Source organism: Mandrillus leucophaeus, unplaced genomic scaffold (assembly GCF_000951045.1).
Source record: "Mandrillus leucophaeus isolate KB7577 unplaced genomic scaffold, Mleu.le_1.0 Scaffold1, whole genome shotgun sequence".
In the NCBI taxonomy this organism is placed as follows: domain Eukaryota; kingdom Metazoa; phylum Chordata; class Mammalia; order Primates; family Cercopithecidae; genus Mandrillus; species Mandrillus leucophaeus.
In genome coordinates this window covers 13,710,077-13,727,428 of record NW_012098097.1, presented here as the reverse complement: position 1 = coordinate 13,727,428, position 17,352 = coordinate 13,710,077, and the positions used below count along the sequence as shown (strand labels likewise).

At 50.5% G+C, this 17,352-nt stretch overlaps 1 protein-coding gene across 1 annotated transcript in view; it reads right to left on the bottom strand.

The window, feature by feature from the left end:
- CCDC40 (coiled-coil domain containing 40) overlaps window positions 1–17,352 on the bottom strand; it is a 78,974-nt gene that overhangs the window by 38,178 nt on the left and 23,444 nt on the right. Inside the window, exons 5-10 of the mRNA XM_011991755.1 lie at window positions 16,937–17,115; window positions 15,728–15,811; window positions 15,434–15,653; window positions 8,503–8,660; window positions 8,176–8,298; window positions 2,021–2,142 (exon numbers count right to left, since the gene is read on the bottom strand). Of these exons, the coding sequence (XP_011847145.1) occupies window positions 2,021–2,142; window positions 8,176–8,298; window positions 8,503–8,660; window positions 15,434–15,653; window positions 15,728–15,811; window positions 16,937–17,115 (886 nt within the window). The remainder of the gene's footprint in view (window positions 1–2,020; window positions 2,143–8,175; window positions 8,299–8,502; window positions 8,661–15,433; window positions 15,654–15,727; window positions 15,812–16,936; window positions 17,116–17,352) is intronic.

Genomic DNA, 17,352 nt, shown 5'->3' with positions numbered 1-17,352 from the left:
AAAAAAAAAAAAAAAAAAAGTCATTCCCTTCACTCTCATGAGTCAACAATATAAAGCCAAAGGGAACACTGTGGTTTGATACAGGCGATGTTTGGTTGAAGCCTGGTTTCCCCTGTAAAGATGCAGGTAGAGGAGCCAGCTGTGGCCGGGCAAGGGCCCCTCTCCCTGTGTCACCGGGGTTGCCAGCACACCGGGATGAGAGGACTTGGCCATCTCCCCACATGGGCGGCTTTTTCCTCCTGCCCCAAGGCTAGGACTTAATACCTGACTGTTAATTACACTGCTCAGCTGCCACGGGCCTTGAGAAAAGTCAAGGCTGGGTTCTCTCTGAGCATCCAGCACCTAGCCTGACTCTCCAAGGCTCATGGCCTGTGAACTCCGCAGTGTCCCCAGGGGAAGGCGCCACCTCCGAGATGTTCCTGTGGTCCAGCTCTCCCCTGCATCCCAGACTAACCAGCATCCTCTCTGCACACCGTCCTCGTTGCCCTCAGAGACATGGCTTCCTTTTGGTTGCAAAACATTGTAAAAATCTTATTCGATCAGGTCTCCTCCTCCCCAACCCCGCAGTCACTAGCACCCGCTCCCATGACAAGCAAAGGCTCCTGGTTTTCTGGGATCCCCTCCCTAATTTCTGTGCAATCGCAAGAAAGCGTATATGTTTGTCCAGAGTCTTCCTTCCCTCTCGTGCTCTGTGGGAGCACACCACACACACTGTTCTGCACCTCATTGCTTTTTCCACTTAACAGCGTGTCCTGGAGCACTTCCCAAGTCAAAATACAAACACCGCTCATTCCCGCCTTGCCACCACGTGGCATTCCACTGGGATACTTCAACGGGGAAGCTTTCTGCCCGGGGCATCGAGGGTGTTCGCGTGCCTTTGTTATTGTGGTGTTGCTGTAGATAACCAGGTCCAGGAATGCTATGCTCACCAGGGTGCTATGTAATTTTTTTTAAATTCAAGCAATTCTCTGCCTCAGCCTCCCGAGTAGCTGGGATTGTAGGCGCCCGCACCACGCCTGGTTAATTTTTGTATTTTTAGTAGAGACGGGGTTTTACTATCTTGGCCAGGCTGGTCTTGAACTCCTGGCCTCATGATCCATCTGCCTCGGCCTCCCAAAGTGTTGGGATTACAGGTGTGAGCCACCATGCCCGGCCGGAAATGAGTATGTTTAATCCAGCATTATTCATTTGAAAATGTTTTGGTCTAAAAACTTTTAAAAACAAAACAGTTTGTTTCTTTAGTCACAGGACCCAAAAGGAAACACATCTCCTGGTTGTGTGACTGCTGCGGGCCACCTGGCTGTGGGTGCTGTGGGACCAGCCTGTCCCTCATTCCTTGGTCCAGCCTTTCTTGAGCGCTTGCTGTACGCCAGGCTCTGTGCTGGGCACAAGGGGTGGAAACTACGAAAGGTGGAGGTGAGGTTAAAGCTCAGCGGGTGAGCCACGTGCCACCACAGTGCCCAGCTTTTGCCTTCCGGGTCCCGACACCTGGTCACCCTGGGTGGTTTTAGGAATGAAGGCAGCACCTGTGTCTCCAACGCCCCGCCCCGAGCCACGCATCCATCCCCAGAAGTGACGGGATGCCTGGAGGAGGCCTCTTCCTCCCCTTCCTTTGGAGATTAAAACAGAATTTCGGTTGGAATGCAGCCCTCAGGCAGAACAACTGGACGGGATGGGGTTTCCGCACTCAGGTGGTGATACTGCAAATCAAAGGGACACCTTTACCTCCCAAAGAGACCTTTCTCTTTACCCTGCTCTCTCTGTTTCTACTTAATCCTGCCAGGAAATCTGAGCAGAAAAGCCTCGCTCCTCCCAGTGCCGCAGTGTTGGAAAGGATTTAAGAATCGCTGAAATCTTATCAAACAATGAGGGAGCTTTCCGGATGGAAGCCTGGACCCGGGGCTCCAGGTGCACCCTCTGTCCCAGAGATCCGGTGGACCCAGAAGGAGGCGCGTGGGGCAGGCCTGCCACGGACCCCTGGGGTTCCCGCGTGTCCTCGCCGCCTGTGGCCCTGCAGTACCTGAGTGCCTCCAGCACTGCCCTGTGCGCCTCGTCACGGTGCTTCATGCCCACCAGGCTGGTGGCCCACTGCTGCAGGATGCGCCTCTTCTCCATGCTGATGGCATCGATCTCTGTGCAGGCCTGCAGCCAACGGGGGAGAGGGCAGGAACGGCTGTCTCATTTCATTTGCGAGTAAAGCCCAAGAACACTGGAGCCTCACATTCCCAAATCTTCCTCTTTTCCTTCTATCACCTGTACTTTCCTTGATCATGCATCCGCAGAGGGGTAAACATGAGCCTGAATGTAGCTTTCAAGATAACCCGCACCTGCTTTGAGCCTTTGCTCAGGGCCTGTGGTGCTCAGTGCTTGGGAATGAGAAGGGAGAGGGAAGGCAGGAGAGGGAGGAAGGGGGAGGGAGGAGGGGGAAGATGAAGGAGGGAGGAGAGGGAGGAGGGGGAAGATGAAGGAGGGAGGAGGGAGGAGAGGGAGGAGGGGAAAATGAAAGAGGGAGGAGGGGGAAGATGAAAGAGGGAAGGGGAGAGAGAGTGGGGAGAGGGAGGAGGGAGGGGAGGAGGGAGAAGAGGAGGGGGATCCTGGCCAGCATCCGTGAAACACCATTGTGGGGTTGGTGGTGTCATTGATTCGGGCTGAGGTCCTACAGGATGGGACGGGCCCAGCACCACTTCCTGTAGGGAGCCCACGATGGAAGGAGGTGTTTGTCTCAAGAATGACCAGACCTGGATGCTCTCGTCCAGCCAGGAGAAGCAGGGCTGCCTAGACTGGGAATGAGGAGGCACAACTGGACAGTCAGGCGTGGGTAGGTCAGGCAGGCTGAGCGGAGGCTGGAAGTCTAGGGGCATCGTGGGGGGCGGGGAGGGGCCACCTGCAGTAAGGGCTTGGCCCCATGTAGGGGAGGGGCTTGAAAACAAGGTGGGTGGTTCAGGAATTTACTCCAAGGGCAAGGGGAGTTCCTTTATGCCCGGGGCACAGAGGTTAAGGCTGGTACAGCTGCCTGGGCTGAATCTCACCCGCTGTGCCTCAGTGCCCCCAGTTGTGATATAGGTACAAGAGTGGCACCTACATCCCGGGGCTGTCGGGTCAAGTGAGTTGAGGCCTGCATGCCCAGCACGGCCTGGATCTTGGTCTTATTTTGAGTGGTGTTTGGGATTCTTGATGAGTCATCCCCTAATGCAAAGCATTGTGACTTTAGCAAGCTGGCGGCCCGAGTCAGCCAACTGGGGCATCCTGCGGAACGCCAAGTCCCAGAAGTGCCTGCACGCCGTGACACCCAGACAAGCTTGGTAGACAATGACTGAAGCCACAGTGCATTAGAACATCACAGGGGAGCCGAGGGCAGCGCCAGGCATGAGAGAGGCCATCGCCCTGGAGATACCACGCTTGGTTGTGAGGGTTTCTGAACCATCTATTCATTATGATATAACCTAAAATGGTGTGAATTAAGTACACCACGATGAGGGGGACTGGTTTTTCCTCTCACAGACACTTACTTAGGATTACTGAGCAGCCTAGGAAGGGACATTGTGTATATCCAGGGACTGGCTTCCCTTTTGTCTGTAGTATTTCCTTGTATTGTAGCTGACATGTTACAGCTCTCTGTCTGGGGTAGAGTGATATTTCGCCACTTGTGTACTGCTTGAATCAGGGCAATTAGCATATCAATCACCTCCAGCAATTGTTATTTCTTTGAGTTGGAAACATTCAAAATCCTCTCTTCTAGCTATCTGAAAATGTACAACAAATTCTTGTTAACTAGGCCGGGTGCGGTGGCTCATGCCTGTAATGCCAGCACTTAGGGAGGCTGAGGCGGACGGATCACCTGAGGTCAGGGGTCTGAGACCAGCCTGACCATGGGGTGCAGGTGTCTCTTGGATGCACGGACTCCCTTTCCTTTGGATAAATGCCCAATTGTGGGACTGCTGGGTCACAGTTTTGTACTGGGGTAAGTTATTCACAAAGGAGGCTGCTCCGTGCCATTGGGCAGTGGGAGCCGGTCCAGGCAGCAGGTTGGCACCCAAATCCAGCCAGGATGCACCTTAAACTGAGCCTGTGCGGGGCCTCCCCATGGTGTCCCCAAAGCTGCCGGCCGCAGCCTGGTTGACTGAGGTGCAGGTCAAGGCATAAAGGTGGAAAGATGGCTGCTGGGCTCTGTCACCTGTGCCTTTAGACCTCAGTTTTTCACAAAGGCAAGTGTTTGGCCAGTGTGAATAGAATGTGCAAATAAGCAAAAAGAAAATGAAAATGCCAGTAATCCTACCACTTAGAGATAACCATTTCCAACTTCTCACCCTTGTGATTGTGTGTGTGTGAAATCAAATTCTATATATTGTTTCATAAGCGTCTATTACTTTTTTTTTTTTTTTTTGAGACTCTGGTCACCCAGGCTGGAGGGCAATGGCATGATCTTGGCTCACTGCAATTTCCGCCTCCGAGTTCAAGCAATTCTTCTGTCTCAGCCTCCCGAATAGCTGCAATTGTAGGCACTCACCACCACGCCTGGCTAATTTTCGTATTTTTAGTACAGATGGGGGTTTCACCATGTTGGCCAGGCTGGTCTTGAACTCCTGACCCTTAGGTGATCCACCCACCTCGGTCTCCCAGAATACTGGGATTACAGGCATGAGCCACCATGCCCAGCCACATTAAAAATTAATGTATTGTGCCAGGTGCAGGTGTATTGTGCCAGTGCTGCCCATAATCCCAGCACTTTGGGAGGTTGAGGCGGGGGGTTGCTTGAGGCCGGGAGTTCCCAACCAGTCTGGGCAACAAAAAGAAACCCCGTCTCTACAAAAAGAATAATAATAATAAAAAAAAAATAGCAGGATGTGGTGCCATGTGCCTGTGGTCCTACCTACTTGAGAGGCTGAGGTGGAAGGATTGCTTGGACCCAGAAGTCTGAGGCTACAGTGATGGCCCCAGTGCACTCCAGCCTGGGTGACAGAGTGAGACTTTGTCTCCAAAAAATGAAAGTAAGAAAATAATATTGACACAGGTTTCCATGTCAGTAGAGCTCTTTTTGGTGGGGTGTATTCTGATGCACGGGTGTATGAAAATGGGCTTCACTAACGTCCCCTTCTTGGGGTCCTTCTTTCCGATGACAGAACACGGTGATGAGCGCCATCTCCCCCATGAGTCTCTATTCATTGTATTTATTTATTTGGAGATGGGGGTTTCGCTCTGTCGCCCAGGCTGGAGTGCAGTGGTGCAATCTTAGTTCACTGCAGCCCTGACCTCCTGGGCACAAGTGATCCTCCTGCTTCAGCCTCCTGAGTAGCTGGGACTACAGGTGGCTTTACTGTTTTTAACATACAAAAATGGTATCTGCGTACATCTTTGCTAGGTTCCTTGGAATGGAGTCTAAGCCATGGCAGGGTGCAGGGTTAGGGTTAGGGTTAGGGTTAGGGTTAGGGTTAGGGAGTGGCTGCATATGACCATATTGCCCTGGATAAAGATCTTGATAAAGATAAAGGCCAATCTGTATTTTCATGGTCAACAGCAGGGAGGGCTCATCTCTCCTTATCTTTGCCAACTCCGTAGGGGACTCCCTGTCCTTTGGTTACTTGTGACTTCACTCGATGAACGGGGGGCCTGCTGTTGCCCCTGTACTGTTCTGTGCGCTGGAAATGAGAAATGAACGAAGTGCGGGCGGCTCCCTTCCCTGGGGGAGGTGCATGGAGGAGAGGGCGGCAGGTGCAAAAGGAACCGCGTAGCCCACCTGCCTCTAGGGTGTGGAAGCCCAGAGGCGCGTCTCCTTGGCTTTCAGCATCTCTTCACATCCCTGGATTTACTAAAGGCTGTGAGTTGTCTTCTCCTGTCTGTCTCCCCACCTTCATCTGGTTTGTGGGGTCCTTAATCTACAAAGGTTTTATTGAGGGTGTGATTGCCTTCCTAGTCTTTTTTGTTTTGTTTTTTTGAGATGGAGTCTGGCTCTGTCATCCAGGCTGAAATGCAATGGCATGATCTCGGCTCACTGCAACCTCTGCCTCCTGGGTTCAAGTGATTCTCCTGTCTCAGCCTCCCAAGTGCTGGGATTACAGGCACGTACCACCACGCCCAGCTAATTTTTGAATTTTCAGTAGAGATGGGGTTTTGCCATGTAGGCCAGGCTGGTCTTGAACTGTTGACCTCAGGTGATCTGCCCACCTTGGCCTCCCACAATGCTGGGATTACAGGTGTGGGCCACCGCGCCCGGCCCCTCCTGGTCTTTCCCTTTAAGGTTCCTGCTTTTGGTGTTATGCTTCGAAAGGCCTCCCCGGCCCAGGATTATATAAATATTTTCATTTGTTTTCGTCTGGCACATTTTCCCCCATTTAAATACTTGATTCCATCTGGAATTTATTTTAGTGTCTGGTATGAGGAAAAGATTTAATTTTTTCCCAAATGATTAACCAAATGTCCCGACATCATTGGATGCATAATTCATTCGCTCTCTGGTAATTTATAATCTACTAGGTTTTTATATAAACTCCGGCTTGCTTTGGGGCTCTCATAGGCTTCAATGTTTTGCCTGTCTATCTTGTAACACGTTATTTTAGCCTCTAGAAGTTTATGGTTTTGTTTTATTTTAGACAGGGTCTTGCTCCTTAGCCCAGGCTGGAATGCAGTGGTATGATCATAGTTCACTGTAGCTTTGACCTCCCAGGCTCAAGTAATCCTCCTGCCTCAGCCTCCTGAGTAGCTGGGACCACAGGTGCACACTACCATGGTGGGCTAATGTTTTATTATTATTATTATTTTTTGTAGAGACAGGGTCTCACCATGTTGCCCAGTCTGGTCTTGAACTTCCGGGCTCAAGCCATCCTCCTGCCTCAGCCTCCCCAAGTTCTGGGATTACAGGTGTGCACCACCTCGCCTGGCCAGAGCTTTACTGTATACTTCAATGTTTGGTGGGGTGATGCTAGGGTGACCTGCCATCCTGCTGTGTCCAGGACCCCCTGGGCTTAGCATGGAAAGTCCCTTGTCTCGGGGACCCCTCGGTCCTGAGCAGAGTGGCATGGTTGCTTGCCCCGTTTGAATCTTCTCTTCCAAAACCATTCTTGGCTAGCCTTCCTAATTTATTTTTCAGACAAAACTCCAGAATTGTTTGGTTAATTAAGGGATTGTTTGTTCCTGGGATTCTGATTGGGACATGCTCTACTTTAACTGCATTTGCAGCTGGAGACACCGGTGATGAGTAATGCCTAGCCCTGGGCCCTCCCTTTCCCCTGGGAGCCCAGCGTGCTCATCCGTTCCTTCAAGTCCTCTTCCATCTCTTTCATCGGCTGGGCGTGGTGGCTCATGCCTGTAATCCCAGCTCTTTGGGAGGCTGAGGTGGGTGGATCACCTGAGGTCAGGAGTTTGAGACCAGCCTGGCCAATATGGCAAAACCCTGTTTCTACTAAAAATACAAAAATTAGCCAGGCGTGGAGGTGGGCACCTGTAGTCCCAGCCACTCTGGAGGCTGAGGCAGAAGAATTGCTTGAACCCGGGAGGCAAAGGTTGCAGTGAGCTGAGATCGCACCACTGCACTCCAGCCCAGGCGACAGAGTGAGACTCTGTCTCAAAAAACAAACAAACAAACAAACAAAAAGTTAATTGTTTCCTCTGTGTCATTCCCGCACCCGTGAACGCAGATGGTGACTCACATATTTTTTTTTAAGTTGCAGTAACTTTGGTTTCTGGTGCTGCCACTACAGACCTGAATCTGGGGCTGAGAGGGAGCAGCTTCCACCCACTTTGTCCCCTCCATTCCCTACTCCACATGGTGCGGAGATGTAGGCGCTACCCGGAAGGCCGGCTGCCCACGTGGGTGAGAATTGTTAGAAAGACTTCAGTCCTCCCTGGAAGGGGTCCCTGCAGGCTAAGGAACTTGCCAAGCATCCCCCCAGCAAGCTGGCCTTGCCGGTCATGAAGAGACTAGAGTACCTCCACCCTGCGAGGCCTTCTGTCACCCACTAGCCAGGGAAGGACTAGGAATCCGGGCCATCCACCTGTCGGTATCTACTGTGGCCCTGCCATGGGGAGGGCCCGACGTTTGCAGATACTGAAGGAGATGTAAGTTGGCTGCGGTCATCCATCCAGCAGACGGGCAGGTGCAGTCTAGTAGACCCACCAGCACCCCGTGCATGAGCACTCACTGGTGGGTCAAACACTGAGCGCGGCAGGGACTGCTCTTACCTCACTCACTGCTTTCCTTAAAATCCGGGTGTCCTCAGCTTGGGCCAAGTACTGAGCCTCAAACAGAGCAATGTCTTCTTCCAGCTGCTGGGCTCGGGTGGTGAGCTGGTCCACATACAGGTCCTGGGAGACAGGATGAGAAGCAGCCCCGTCAGGAGGTGTCCGTGGCTGAGGGCCTGTTCTCCACCAACCCTTGATACAAGTCGAGGCCACCCAGGCCGGCCACCACCCCTCCGGCCGGAAGCCTTCAGGCAGGAGACAAAGCTGAGCCCCTTTTTGAAGCTCCACGGTCTGGTGATCATTAAACGTGTCAAGTTTGCAGAATACCTGCTTTTTCTTCTCGATTTCTGCCCGGATCCTCTCCGTCTCGGCCTTCTTCACCACTTGCTTCATCACACGGATGTCGTCCCGCATATCCTGGTCGATGTTCTGCATGTAGAAGAGATGCAGGGCCAAGTTCTCCATCTCAGTCTGCAGAGCTGCCACTGCAGGTGGGGCGGGGGGGTGGTGGCAGAGAGAGAGAGAGAGTGAACGAGTGTGGGGAGGCTGTCCCAGCGTCCCCCATGCAGAGACCTAGGAGGAGGCGGGGAACAGCTGCCCTGGGCACCCTTCCTGCCATTTTTGGGTGAGAGTGGGAAACTGCTTTTAAACTATCAAGACCCGGACTTCGTCAGCAAAGAGTTTGCAATCTCGTGGAAGAGACAAAAATATATGGAATCTACATCCACAAATTGCAACAAGCTGTTCCATTCCCCACCAAGTCTCAGAGATCCTCCCGGTAGTCTAAAGAGACGTTGAAATGGTGCCAGGTGGTAAGGCTTCGCGTTGATTGGATAGATTTCTTACCACTGAAAGGCTGGCAACCTTAGGTGGAGTCTTAAGTCCCCTGGGAGGAGACCAGAGCATCCAGGGCAGGCTGAGCTCCACGGATGCCCCTGCACTGACGCCGCCAGGCAGCAGCGCGGGGCAGAGAGGACGAGGCTGGAAAAGGCAGCACCTTCCATCCCAGTAAGTGACAGATTTATGTCAGTGCTCTCAGAGGACACCAAGGCCCGAGGAACTGATTCCTTTAACAAAACTTGCATGAGATGAATTTCTAAAGCTACAGTACCAATCTACTGAGGGAGCTACATGTGGGTCAGTACTTGTTTACCCACCGCACAGAGCACTCCTTTTCAGCGGCTGGATCCAAACAGAAAACGGAATTACAGGGCAAAAGACTGCTGGACGCGTATCATCCTGGAGCCAGGTGTGCTCGAAGGATACAGCTTAAACTTGCAAAACCATTTTGGCTGGGCGCGGGGTTCACGCCTGTAACCCCAGCACTTTGAGAAGCTGAGGTGGGCGAATCACTTGAGGCCAGGAGTTCAAGACCAGCCTAGCCAACATGGTGAAATCCTGTCTCTATTCAAATTACAAAAATTAACAGGGCATGGTGGTGCACGTCTGTAATCCCAGCTACTCAGGAGGCTGAGGCGGGAGGATCACGCCACTGCACTACAGCCTGGGTGACAAAGTGAGACTCTGTCTCAAAAAAAAAAAAATGCAACCTGTGCATTAATATAGTTTGCAGTAGCTAAATTTCAAAGTAAATTTCCTTTAAGTTCTCTTTGAGGACTTGCTATTATTCTTTTTTTTTTTTTTTTTTGAGCCCAGGAATTCCAGGCCAGCCTGGGCAACACAGTAAGACCCTGTCTCTCTCTCTCTCTCTCTCTCTCTATATATATATATACACACACACACACACACACATATATGTATATATATAGAGACCAGCCTGCATACATATATATGTGTATGTGTGTGTGTATATATATATATATATATATATAGAGAGAGAGAGAGAGAGAGAGAGGGAGAGAGAGAAGTAGCCAGACCTGGTTGCGCATGCATAGTCCTAGCTATTTGGGAAGCTGAGGTGTGAGGATCACTTAAGGCTAGGAGTTCAAGGCTACTGCGCCGTTGCACTCCAGCCTGGGCAACAGAGCAAGATGCTGTCTGGAAGAAAACAAAAGCGAAAAGAATCCACGAGAATCTACGTTGCCTCTGTGGAGGGCCCTGGTGGCTGGGTGGGAGAAGGGGCAAAGAGAGGAAAATTTCCTTTTCGTTGTAGAGCTCTTGTATTTTTAATCATTACTTTTCCAAAATAAGTAAATAATTATGTTGAATAAATTTAGGTTCACCCAAAACATCTCACCATGGATGGTAACGGGAATTGCAATGGATTTATTGCTAATTTGGAGGGAAATGGCATTTTTATATCACACATCTTCCCAGCTGGTAACGTGGGCACTCCATTTATTTAAATCTGTTTTATGACCTTTCATAAAATTTATTGTTTTTCTTCAGATAGGCTCACTTATTCCTTGTTGGACTTATTCCTGGACTTATTTAAAGTTGTTATAGCTATTATGAATGAGCTTTTTTAAAAATTGTAATTCCTAACTATATTACTGGTGAAGAAGAAAACTATAGAGCTGGTATCCAGCTACTTTATTGATTTCTTACTGTTTCTACTGACTTTTTTTTTCATTAGTAGAGGTTGAGAATTTCAGTATTTCATTCCTAGATCCATATCTCATTTCTTTCTCTTATTTTCTTTGTGTTGCTGGAGCCTCCAGAACAGTCTGGGGTAACTGCTGTGCTAGCAGGCCGCCTCATCTCATTCCTGATTTTAAGTCTAGTCTTTCCACTGGATCACATTTTCTTGTTAGCTTCTGATAAATACTTAGAACTTTTCTTCTATCCTACTTTGGGATGGATGATGAGTTTTATTAAATACCCATTTGGCACATACCCAGGAAGCCTTTTTTTGTTGGCCAGGCTGGAGTGCAGTGGCACAATCTCGGCTCACTGCAACCTCTGTCTCCCGGGCTCAAATAATTCTCCTGCCTCAACCTACTGAGTAGCTGGAATTACAGGCGCCTGCCTCCACACCTGGCTAATTTTTTGTATTGTTAGTAAAGACAGGGTTTCACCATGTCGGGCAGGCTGGTCTTAAATTCCTGACCTCAGGTAATCTGCCCGCCTTGGCCTCCCAAAGTGCTGGGATTACAGGCATGAGCCTCCGCATCCTGCCTCCATCCTTTAATTTATAAATATAATGCATGAAATTAGTAGATTTCCTAATTGTGAATTATTCCTGTGTGAATTCCAGAAGTAAATCCTACTTATTTTACTAACGTTTTGTTCAGGATTTTCACTCTTCATACGTGGGGCCACTTTACAGTTTCCTGTTTGTATGCTGTCAGCGTTTGCAGCCAGGCTTTCACTAAGCATCGCAGGACCAGCCTGCGGGGAGTTTCCGGAATCTTCCATCCCCTGGAGCTTTGCTAACACAGGAAATGTTTGTTCCTTGAAGGTTACTAGAAGGCTTCCATAACATCTTCCAATATGGGTGCATTTAGGGAAAACAGATTTTTGACATTTTCAATTTGTTCCATGATGTAACTAGTGCAATGCATAGCATTCTTGAAATTAAAAACAAAAACAAAAAAAACCCTCCCCCAAGTTGTCCTCATTCCCAACGTTGTGACTTGCATGATCTCCTTTTTATTGCCAGACAAGCCAGCACTGTGTAAGGTTTATTGGTCATTAAAAAAAGGCAGTTTTATTTATCAAGTCAATTCATTTTTGATTTATTTCATCAGCTTCTGCTTCTGATCTTTATTGGTTTCTTTTTCTATTTCTTTCAGCTTATTTCCCTCCTTTGAGCTTCTCAAATAGAATGTCTGTTTTCAGGCCTGTTTGTGGAAATGTAAATAAACTCTGTCATGGGTTTTGTCTGAGCAAATTTGGCTGCAACTGGAAGTCTTCACGCGTGGACTTCCCGTTGTTAATTTCCAGAGTCTATAACTGACATGCAGGTCAAATGCTAACAATCCTTCTCCCTTAGAATTCTGCACGCACTGGGAGGTCGAGGTGGGCAGATCACAAGGTCAGGAGTTCAAGACCAGCCTGACCAACATGGTGAAACCCCGTATCTACAAAAAAACAAAAATTAGCCAAGTATGGTGGCATGTGCCTGTAGTCCCAGCTACTTGGGAGGCTGAGGCAGGAGAATCACTTGAACCCGGGAGGCAGAGGTTGCAGTGAGCCGAGATCACGCCACTGCACTCCAGCCTGGGCGACAGAGAGAGACTCCATCTCAAAACAAAACAAAACAAAACAAGAATTCTGTATGCATTGACATCCTGCTATTTATATTTAAGTTCTGCGATTCTCAGCCCTGGCCACATGTTAGCATCATCTGGAAGCTTAAGGGTAAAAAAGAAAGCCAGAAACAAACAATGCCTCATCCTTCCCAGAACAAATCAATCTGAAATCTGGGCTGGGATGGGTCCTGGAGGTATTGAGCACTCCCTGGCTCCTCCAAGGGGCAGCTGATGGAGACCTTGATGAAAACGCAGCTCAGGCCCGGCCTCAAGAGGCCATCTGGGTTTTCCCGCCTAGAAGTCTGCAGCATTTTTTCTTTTGCCGTGGCATTTGGAAATCCCACCAGCAATGTCTGGGGAGGTTCATTTCCTCTTTCAGCTGCATGGCCTGTCACAAGTCTTTCTATCTGCAGATTTGTCTTTCCTGAACTCACGCATCTGTTCTCCTGGTCATTGGCTATTGCCTCTCATCTCCTGAAATCTCTCTCTTATGGACATTGATTTGATTTTCCTGATCTATTGTCCATGTCTTTTATCTCCTCCAAGATAGCCAACATTTTGGGTTTTGCTCTATTTCCGGGGAAGATTCCTCAAACTGGCTTTTTAGTTAAGAAATTCAGTTTTCAACGCATTCATTTGTCTAGTTAGTGCCTTTTGGGGGGATGATGATTATATTTTTAAATTTCGCGTACCCCTTTTCCTAACACTTTGTTCTCTTTACGGATGCAATGTCCTCTAAAATCTCATGAGACTACCAGTTGGTGCCTCTGCACGCTCTGGGATGATGATTACATTTTTAAATTTCACGTACCCCTTTTCCTAACACTTTGTTCTCTTTACAGACACAACGTCCTCTAAAATCTCACGAGACTACCAGTTGGTGCCTCCGCACGCTCTGTTTTTGGAATCAGGGCTGGGTTTGCCTGTCTGTTCAGCTCAGTCTCCTCTCAGGTCTGGGGATCTCCGGTTGGTAACTCACATTTTGGTGTGAAGGTTTAGTGACTGGGATGGCTAATTAATACTGAGTGTCAACTTGATTGGATTGAAGGATACAAAGTATTGATCCTGGGTGTGTCTGTGAGGGCGTTGCCAAAGGAGATTAACATTTGAGTCAGTGGCCTGGGAAAAGGCAGACCCACCCTCCATCTGACTGGGCACAATCTAATCAGCTGCCAGTGCAGCTAGAGTATAAGCAGGCAGAGGGCACCCTCTAACCAGCTGCCAGTGCAGCTACAGTATAAGCAGGCAGAAAAATGTGGAAAGCGAGACTGGTGTAGCCTCTCAGCCTACATCTTTCTCCTGTGCTGGATGCTTCCTGCCCTTGAACATCCGACTCCAGGTTCTTCATTTTTGGAACTCAGACTGGCTCTCTTTGCTCCTCAGCCTGCTGATGGCCTATTGTGGACCTTGTGATCCTGTGATAATACTGAATAAACTCCCCTTTCTCTATATATCTATCCTGTTAGTTCTGTCCCTCTAGAGAACCCTAATACAGTGACTGATGGACTCCGTCTCCCTCCCAGATGAGGCAGGTGACCGTGGGCTTTCTCCAGGGCCTAGACCCCACGTCTCACCTAAGGGACTATGCAGTGGTGGCTGACCCCTGGTTAGGGCCGGGACCGTTGCCCAAATTCTTCAGTTCTGAGAAGGCAGAGATGGTGCTGTTTGAGGCAGGTCTTCCCAGGTTGAAGAGCCTTAGCTCCAGCCCTTTCCTAATCTCCAGGAAGCACAGAGTCCACCAGAGTGTTTAGATCTTTTCAGAATCCCACCCACACTTTGAGCCCTAGCAGAGGGGAGCCGGCAGGCACTCAACCCCAGCTCCATGGCTCCAGCCTCGCTGAGCAGAGGGCAGCTGGCGGGTGCTCTACCCCAGCTCCACAGCTCCAGCCTCACTGCAGGTGTGGGGAGCAGGTGGGGGCATGCATCCTCCTCCAGGAGGGTCTAAATTCTGTTACTTCTGGAGGATGCAGTTCTTTCAGTTCAGCGTGGATGTCACGTTCTTTCCTTTTGGTGTTTTCTGTTCATTTGATGGTAACCGGAGAGAGGTTCTTGAAAAGTGCCCACTTACCCTAACTCTGAAATTTCCAGAAACCTCTTCCACTTTTCTCAGGGTTTAAAATGTTTCTTTCCAGAACAGCTGGGATGGCCACGCGCTTCTGTTTTCTTCCAGGTTTGTGTAGGCCATTTCCCCATGATAAGAGTAATACAGAGTTGATTGAGAACGTTGAAAACATCAAAAAGCATAAAGACTGAAATACTACATAGCCACAAGAGGAAGCCACTGTGCCCGGTCACCTACATGACCAGCTCTGTGCAAGCACGTTGCTTTAGTGGTAATGTTGCATAGCATGTGCCGTAGCCCCCACTGTCTTATCTGATTCGAAGCTACCCGCTGACCTGCCGCACACATCCTGCGGTGGTCGGGCCCTGGGCTATGGTCTCACTGTTGTGCCAGCCCTGGCCTCACCCTTGCATTCGCACCTGTCGAAACCCTCCAGCACCCCTGGTCTGCTCTCGCCTCCTGGTCTTGCCTATCCTTGGACCTCTGCGGCCCACCCGTCTCTCCCAGTTTTGAGTCTCTACACCCTGGCTGTTAGCAGCTTCAGCATTTGCTGCTTTGTCCTGAGAGGTGCCATTTAACATATGTATGACCGGGCGCAGTGTCTCATGCCCGTAATCCCAGCACTTTGGGAGGCTGAGGGAGGTGGATCACCTGAGGTCAGGAGTTTGAGACCAGCCTGGCCAACATGGTAAAACCCTGTCTCTACTAAAAATACAAAAAATAGCCAGGCATGGTGGCAGGTGTCTGTAATCCCAGCTACTTGGGAGGCTGAGACAGGAGACTGGCTTGATACTGGATTGGGGAGGTTGTAGTGAGCCAAGATCGCGCCATTACACTCCAGCCTGGGTGACAGAGTAAGACTCCATCTCAAATAACAGCAAAAAGACATTTGATTTATGTGCCTTCCCCTCCTTAAAAGAGTGGGAATCCTTCCAGGACACACACATCTTACTTTTCTAGGTGCCTGGCCATGGTACATGGGGACACCCCCGGGAAACCCCTCCAGGACCCGATGGCGTGTGGGGCCGCGGGGTTGCCTTACACTTTTTGCGCTCCTCGTTGGCGGCCGCGCAGGTCTTGGTGTAGAGTGCGCGGGCGCCCTGCAGCTCCTCCTCCTTCTGCCTGCGCTCGCTCGAGGCGACTGAGTGGCGGTCGTGACTCTTCTCCAGCAGTTTCTGCAGGTGTACCAGGTGCTGCTGCACCTCATAGAGATTCACCCCCAGCTCCTGGCGCTGGGCTCGGCTCTGCTTGGTAGCCACAACCTGGACCAGAGAGAGAAACAGGGTCACCAGGACGCAGGCATCCGGCCGGGGTGGGAGACTGGACGGATACATACCAGCTCTTGGAGGTCCAGCTTCAACTTTTCGATCTGTCGGTTCAGGTAGTTTTTCAGGGCAGCCTGGAATCTCACCATCAGGGGCTAGAATAATGGAAAAACCCCAGGCGGTTACCTTCCTGGTTACCCTCCTGCCCAACCCAGGGCTCAGCCACAGATGGCCACAGGTCTCCCTCTGGTGGGCCAGAGGCGACTTCCGTGTGGAGTGCTCCCTGCTTCTGCTTGGGATTCTTACTCTGGGAGCCACAAATTAAAGGCACCTCATGGTCTCATCTCAGGCACTTGCAGAACTGAATGCATATTCTGGCAAAATGATGGTGAGCTGGGGCCAGAGGGTGGGCGGAGCAGTGGTCTGGGGGGAGAACCTCCCCCTGCAGCCCCCAGTTCCTTCCTGCAGCTCCTGGAGCTCTGCAGCTTTCCTGATGGGTGAATGAAATCAACATCTGCCTTTTCCCCTTGCCAGTGGGTAGGGCAGGGAGCTGCGATCCAATTGGTGCCCTCAAGGCAGTGGCTCCCAAGATGGGCCCCACACCCCCAACATTGGCAATGACTAGAGACATTTTTTTTTTTTTTTTTTGAGATGGAGTTTTGCTCTTGTTGCCCAGGCTGAAGTGCAGTGGTGCCATCTCGGCTCACTGCAACCTCCACCTCCTGGGTTCAAGTGATTCTCCTGCCTCAGTCTCCTGAGTAGCAGGGATTACAGGTGCTCACCACCACGCCCAGCTAATTTTTTTTTTTTTTTTGTATTTTTAGTAGAGACGGAGTTTTACCATGTTGGCCAGGCTGGCCTTGAACTCCTGACCTCAGGTGATCCATACACCTTGGCCTCCCAAAGTGCTGGGATTACAGGCGTGAGCTACCACGCCTGGCCTGGAGACATTTTTGATGGTCACAACCAAAGGGGGGATGCTCCTGGCATGTAGTGGGGGGACCTCAGGGATGCCGTTCAACACCACACAAGGCACAGCACAGAATGACCCGGCCCCACAGGGCAGGGGTTGAGAAACACAGGCCTTACCTGTACCAATCTTAGAAGAGAGTACCCTATGAAGAGGCAGGTCAATCAGTGCCCATAAACGGTGCAGTGAACAGGCAAGATACAAGTACCGCATGTGGGGTCAGGAGTGGGTCACAGTGCAGGCAGAGAAAGGGGCCTGAGTCATTCTCCATCTGTGTAGGCAAAAGTAAAACCCAGGAAGGCTTCCTTACGTGGTCTGGGTCCAAAACCACCAGTCGGGACCCTTCATCTTCTCCTTCCTCGTCACTCCCCTCGGACTCCACGCTCTCTGCCACGGCCTCTTCCTCGGAACTGGGCTGCTGGATCTGGTCCTGGAAGACTGGCCGGTCTCCTTCCCTGGGGTGGGCATCGGGCGCCGTTGGGGGGATCACTGTGGGGAGAGATAGCGACACGTTGCCGAGCTGCTGGACAGAAGGCTCAGTGATTCTCTTCCGGGGCGTCAATGGCACAGCTGCTGTCATGCCTCCTGCAGCATGATGGGAAGGTGACAGCAAAAGCATCCAAACGGCCTGTGGGTCAGAAACATCATTTACCCCATCTTCTATTCACTGACTCAGCGCATCCCAGAGAAAGGACCCCGTTTTAAAGGTAGGCAGGAAGGAAATTA